Here is a 6,505-nt window from a genome sequence, read left to right as displayed (position 1 = left end):
TGTTAGTGGTCCTAGCCCATTTCAGTACACACAGTAAATTATATCCAGGTATCTGCTGCTACTGCATAAACTCAGAGTAGGAATACCCACTAATGGGCCTGATTTTACTAACAGTAAAAATTTTCAGAAAATGTTTCAAATGGTTATTAACAGCTCTGGTGAGACAACAATCCTCCCTCAAGGACCTTATACTGCTTTTACCAGTATATTTAGTAGAAATCTCAAAAGCAGGTTTTGAGGATCTCTGCTGCAAAGCAGTACAATCTCATAAAGCAGATCCCTGGTGGAAAACCCTGGCAGAGACAAGGCATGTAGGTAGAGCTGAGGCTTTTTAACCTTCCTCATATATACCTACTCCCATTTATGATATACCTTTTGCAGTTCTGGTTAATGTTTGTTTGTCTGTTTGTTTGTTTGCTTGTCTGTTTGTTTGTTTTTCCTACTCACTATATGGTGGTACAAAGTTTTCTGTCTTGGGAAATACACCGGGCCTGAGATCTTCCAGCCTTGTGCTTTTGACTGGGCTCATGGTCTCAAGTCTGCCCCCGGCAGTAGCTGTCCCCACCTTGCTCCACCCTCCAGCAGTGCGTGTAAATCGGGGGCTGGCCGGGGCGTCCCAGCCCCGAGGGATGTTCTCGGCCAGCTGGAGACTGAGCCTTACTGCGAGCTGGACAGCAGGAGGGGAATTTCGCCAGCCCCGCTCTCCCTGTCCGTCCGTGTCTGCGGTGCAGCAGCCTGAAGCAGAGGGCTCTGGACATCTTCCTTCTGCTCAGGCTCTCCCGGAGGACCTCACGGCTATTTCTGGCTGCAGGAAAATGTACTGGGGAAATCATGTTAGGTAAGTTTGCTTGAGATGTCGGGAACCCTCTCTAGCCAGGGATGCTCATTCCTTTTACAAGTTCACGCACTCACCATTCGTTTTGTGTCTTATTAGCACAAATTTACTTCTCGTCTGATCTTTTTTTTCTCTCTTTTTTTTTTATTTTTTTACAGAATTCTTTTCACTTTGACTCTGGTCTGGCAGGCTGTTCATTTAGAAAAAAGTAAGTGAACTTCATATTTATCCCCGCTACGCTGTGTTTCTCTTCTACATTTAGAGTATGCATTTCTTCATCACAAACTACCTATCCCTGACATATTTGCACTTCTTGTCTAGGCCCTGAAAAAGAAGAACGGAAAGAAGTTGTGAAAGGTCTCAATGCTACAGCACTAAAGCAGCAGCCCAAGAACGAAGGGACCTTTACAAATGCGCTCAGTGATATGAATCAGAGTTACGAAAGTAGAAAGCAACAGAGTTCCAGGTCTTTAGTGCCTTTCACTGGAATTACAGAGAGTAAGTAACATTATTTTTGTAAACAATGACATGAAATTGCTTTCAAAAATTTTAATATAGTATTGCTTTAACTGTTGTCCTGGAAAATTTCAGCCTGTTGGTTTTCCGTGATAACCCATTTCAATTATACCCATGGCCACTTAATAAGTGGTGATAAAAATTTAAGGTAGAACTGAAGATCTCTCAATTGCAAAATTGTTCAGGAAAAACAAGGAAGCATACTAAGAATGAAGAAGTGCTTGGCACTTCGTGTTTACAAGAGCATCTGTAAAATTTTGTAACATTCTCTTCATTGTTTAGAATTAACGATATTTAATGGCCATAAAAATGTTAATTTTATAAAAAAGTTTTGAGCTACCTGAAAGCAACAGTACTAAAAGGAAAAAAAATGTATTCTGTTTCCTCCCATATATAAAGTTTTAGATTGGTGCTCAACCCCAGGACTCTGAGAAAGGCTTAAGGAAGCATTTCCTCCACCTCAAAACCAAGTAACTTCCCAGTTTATATTCAAAAATAGGTGTCACTTCCCAATAAAAATGCCTCATTTCTTAGTGTGATTGAAACCTGCATCTGTCACAGTGAAATATTTCACTTGAACACATCCTGCTGCTACAGAATTTGCCAGGCGTTGCTTCTTCACCATCCTGTAATCCCTAGTAGCTTGTTTCTAATCCTTAACTAAACAAACTGGGTTTAGCTGAACAAACACTCTTAACAGGCATATAATTTTATTGTCTCTAAAGACAATAAAACTAGATATCCTTAAGATAATTTGGGAACTGGAGAGACCTGAGAGAATAAGTGAGGAAAAGGTGAGGTTCAGAGCCCCTGAGATTCTTGTTAACCTCTGTAAATATTGTCTTGCAGGTAAAAAACTGAACAGACGCTGCTGCCAGAATGGAGGGACTTGTATCCTGGGGACCTTCTGTGCCTGCCTGAAGTACTTCACTGGCAGACACTGCGAATATGATGAGCGGCTAGGGTAAAAAAAAACAGTCCAAAATCAGAGGTGGTGCTCTGAAAGGTTGTTTTCTGTGCTGGGGTCAGGGATGTACCGAATGTCTCCCCTGTCGTTGACAGAAACTGCGGCAGCATTCCCCACGGCGTCTGGGTGCTGAAGGACTGCTGGCTGTGTCGGTGTGCCTATGGAACACTGCACTGTCTCTCGGAAATAAGGCAGAGTAACTGCGGTAAGAAATGGCACTAAATCAAACATTTTTCACTCCTTGGTAGCAGAATAGCCTTCTGCAGTGGTGGGGTACTTGGAGGATGCAGTATGTGCCCTAGTTGGACTTCTACAGTGGGTTGCTTTGCTTTCGAGAAGGAATTAGTGAGCCATTAAGAGGCACTGCTCTTTGACTATATAGTACAGGACAAAAGACACTTTCAGATGTTCATAATTCTGTACAGTAAGAAACTTCCCACCGTTCTAATTGAAAATTACAGAGGTTAAACACTTATCTGTTCTGCAAATCTGTACATCTATGACTTCCCACTTAACCAGGACAATTTGTACAACTAAACTAAATCCAAGCACAAAAAATGTTTCTTAGGCAAAGAGAAAAAACAGTCGTGTATACTGGTGTGGAGGAAATAGAAACTGGGATTTCACTAGAGAATAAAGTTGTGTCTACTAAATACACAGAATCATCAATCATCATGCTTAAATGACTCAAAACTAATCTGAATATTTTTTTAAGATCTGTATCTCAATCTTCAGAATATTCTTGTATGAGTTTTAAGTCTGAACACACTCCTCACTAAAAAATGTGCAACCATTATTCTGATCAATGTAAAGTAGTGCCACCTTGTCTCCTAAAAAGCATTCTATCACTTTAAGTGAAGTCTTACTACATCAGCCTGTGAAATTCCCTGAATAAATGGTTGAATATTTTTGAAAACAGTCTATCAACTAGCATAAGGATTTAAAGAATTGTTATACTGGTATTATTTTCCATGGAGAATTGACTGATCCAGACTGCTCTCAATACTCTTAAGATCACTAATAAGGATTTAATAATATTTTCTCTTCTGTGGCAAAATCAGTGCAAAATATTCTTGCCCTTTCCACCCATAATATCTCAATCCTATCTTGTGCTTTCCTTCGGTTGTGCCAAGATCACTCCTTAGCAGGGTAAGAAAACAACAGACCTAAAGGGTTTCAAGATTCATTTGCACCCCAAGCAGTCTCTTGTTTCCTGACCAGATTCCTACCTGAGTATCAATGCCTTGAAGCTGTGACTTCTGAGTTGTAGCACCAACTCAGATGTAAATCAAAACATTAAAAAGGTGACATTCTTACCTTTGTAACCCTAGACAGAAAAAAAAAATCCACCAGAACAGCTTTTTCCTCCGAGTCTTCTGTATTGAGCAGTTAAATGTATCACACAACATGCTCATTAAACTTTTTACATGCTTAGCATTGAATCAGCCCTATTGCTCCTCATACTGGAGCAAAAGACATTATGGGTCACCCTATGCTCTGTAAAAGCAATCAACTGCTTGCTGCTCTTAAACTCAGGTTAAGAAAGGCAATTAAGGTCTCAGTAGAGAGAGAATCCTCTGAGCAGGGACTCCGTGGGTTTCACGTACAAGAGGGTATGGCTCCTCTGCTTTTGCTAAAAGCTAAGTCCCTTGTTAAAGGAAGGGTTAAAAGCCGACATCCAGGCTTGGGTGCTTACCTCTTGTGAAGTTCTTCCTCTTGCTTTTGCTTGGTATTTACTTTTGATTATTCTGAGATTATTGCCGGCAAGAGCTGATAAGTGCTATCAGTTGCTCCTCAAACGATCATTGATGGGACATCTATTTACATCTCTCCGCTGAGAATAGTCCCTTTGATTGGCTTTAACAGTTGATACCTTTAACTTAAGTACCTGTGAGATGTCAGAGGACTTTTCAAGTATGTTGAAAAACCTTATGTTTTCAAATTTACCTACTTACTCATTAGCCATTTTATTTTCTTGATTTTATTTCTTTTAAGAACTGACATCGGAAACAGAGGAAATTATCAGACTGTATTCTAATGGTTTAAGATTACAGCAAACAGTGATTTCAGTCACTTGCCTGCTCGCCGTCCTCTGGAGTTCTGCTAGCTGGCAGCTGTGAAACTGGACAAGGGGAAATACTCAGGGTTGACGGAACCCTCAGCATGAATTTTACATTTCTTCTATGAGCTACAGAAGACTCTTCTACCTGCATGTTGGAAGCAGATTAAGATGTATTAGTTAATGCTGAAATACCTGGATTATTATAAATTCAGATTATATGAATATGAAGTATTTATTATTATATTATTATATTAATACTGCTATCAATGTCTGATTCTAACGATTCTTTATTTTCAAAATACTGCTCTTCCAGTGGAAGCAACACCCCCAATATTCTATGCCTGAAATATTGTAAGTTATAGTAATTTCTTTTGTACACAGTACAACTCTTATAACAAATAAAACTTATTTCATTTCTGAAAAATTTTTGTTTAAGTTTGTTTAACTCTTTCTTTAAGAGTTTGTTTAACTCTTTATTTAAACTTGAAAATTCTTATCTACTATTTGTCGTTATATTTTATCTTGTAAGAAAAGCACAGGGTAGAATGAGCAAACAGTAATTTGACGCCATAAGGAGGGGTTTAAGAGTAGATATCTTTCAAGCTCTAATATAAAGAATTGTAAAAGTTACATAGTCTTTCTTCTTCCTCTTTCTTCTTCTTTCTTATTTTTTACAGCAAAATTGTATATATGCATAATCTGCCTGGCAGGAATCGTATGTCTATTAAGAACACATAAGGGATGGTTATTTGTCTTTTGGGGATTTACTTTATACCCTAGAATTATGAATGTCTCCTTTTTTAAAGTGACAGCAAAAGGCAACTTTGTTTAACTTTTTCTACAGCAATAACCAATTATATATTGATTTATATATGATTTAAAACTTAGTATATCTAGGCTGTAAAATACAAAATGTTTGTAAGTGCATTTTAACGCAAGTTTATAAAGCAGAAACAGGTTTCTTTTGAAAAAAAAACAAGCAAAAGAAACCTAAAATGTATCTTCATCCTTTTGGAGTGGAAGTACCATATTGAAACAATTAGATTCATAATGTTATTGACTAAAAAGACATTACTGATAAAGAAAATTCTTAATGTGTTTTAAAAATTCAATATATTTAATCCTTAAAATTTTAATCCCTTCTTATTTATTTGGTGCTAAAAATCGAGACAATCCAGTTCTTAAGGAGAAAAGGATGCAATACCAACAAATTGCACAATGTAGTGCCTGCCTTTAAATATATGACTACTCAGAATCAGACTTTTATAGAGAGTCATTGTGTAAAAACATATTAAAACATATGTTTTAATAGTAAAAACATATGTTCAATATTGCAAGTATTCAGACTACTCCTTCCCAGCTCCAGACTTGTGCTGAGAGACAAGGCTTCTCACACTTCACATAAGATACACTAACTAGAAATGGTCCTTTTGCCATTATTTCACACAAACTAGTCTGTACCCATCAGCCCGTGTTTCCACAGACCATCTTAGGATATAAATATACATCAAAGAGAACAGCTGGAGGAAAATATCTGTGCCTTTATTTTACAGAGGCTGAAATTTCAGGAATGCCATTGTGAAATCATCTTGGTTTGCCATATCACTCAGGTATGCCATAAAGCATACCTGAGAAGTCTGTAAGCAATACAGCTTGTAAAGTCTTCAAATAGTCTTTAATTTTTAAAGGAAAATACATAGCACAGTAAAAATACCTCTGAAGTAATATTTATTTTTTATCCCTGTAGAAAATATACAGAGCCATTAAAGATTGCAATTAACAAAAGAAAAAGTGTTTTAATACAGGTTTTACAACAGAATAGCTATTTCTGTTTCAATAACACTCACAGCAGATTTAATCATGAAAAGCTGAACTGGAATAACTCTGTATGTAGATGAACCTATGTGCCTGCAAAAGTCACCCCGATGAGGCTATTCATTATTGGGTTGGTCTGATTTGCAGAATTAGACAAATTGAAATGTCTAGCAAAAAAAGTCTTTTTCTGCCATACCAAAATATTAGTGCAGGGTATCAGATTAGATGCACGGTCCTGTTTCTACAGTCTCAAAGCATTTCATGGGGAACTTAGATGCATAAGTAGTTTTAATCATGTCAGTGCAATTTA

The 6,505-nt window shown here is 37.5% G+C and overlaps 1 protein-coding gene across 1 annotated transcript; it reads left to right on the top strand.

Moving 5' to 3' along the window:
- The first annotated feature begins 595 nt into the window (after positions 1-595).
- On the top strand, positions 596-4,761 carry LOC102061501 (cryptic protein-like). Its single transcript, XM_005489828.3, has 6 exons — positions 596-838; positions 994-1,043; positions 1,157-1,333; positions 2,201-2,315; positions 2,414-2,523; positions 4,314-4,761. Exons 1-6 carry the CDS (start codon positions 630-632, stop codon positions 4,436-4,438), a joined length of 786 nt encoding a protein of 261 aa, XP_005489885.2. The 5' UTR covers positions 596-629; the 3' UTR covers positions 4,439-4,761.
- Positions 4,762-6,505: the final 1,744 nt, after the last annotated feature.

This window comes from Zonotrichia albicollis, chromosome Z, assembly GCF_047830755.1.
Source record: "Zonotrichia albicollis isolate bZonAlb1 chromosome Z, bZonAlb1.hap1, whole genome shotgun sequence".
NCBI lineage: Eukaryota > Metazoa > Chordata > Aves > Passeriformes > Passerellidae > Zonotrichia > Zonotrichia albicollis.
The sequence above is the reverse complement of the archived record's forward strand: the minus strand, read 5'-3'. Positions and strand labels throughout refer to the sequence as shown.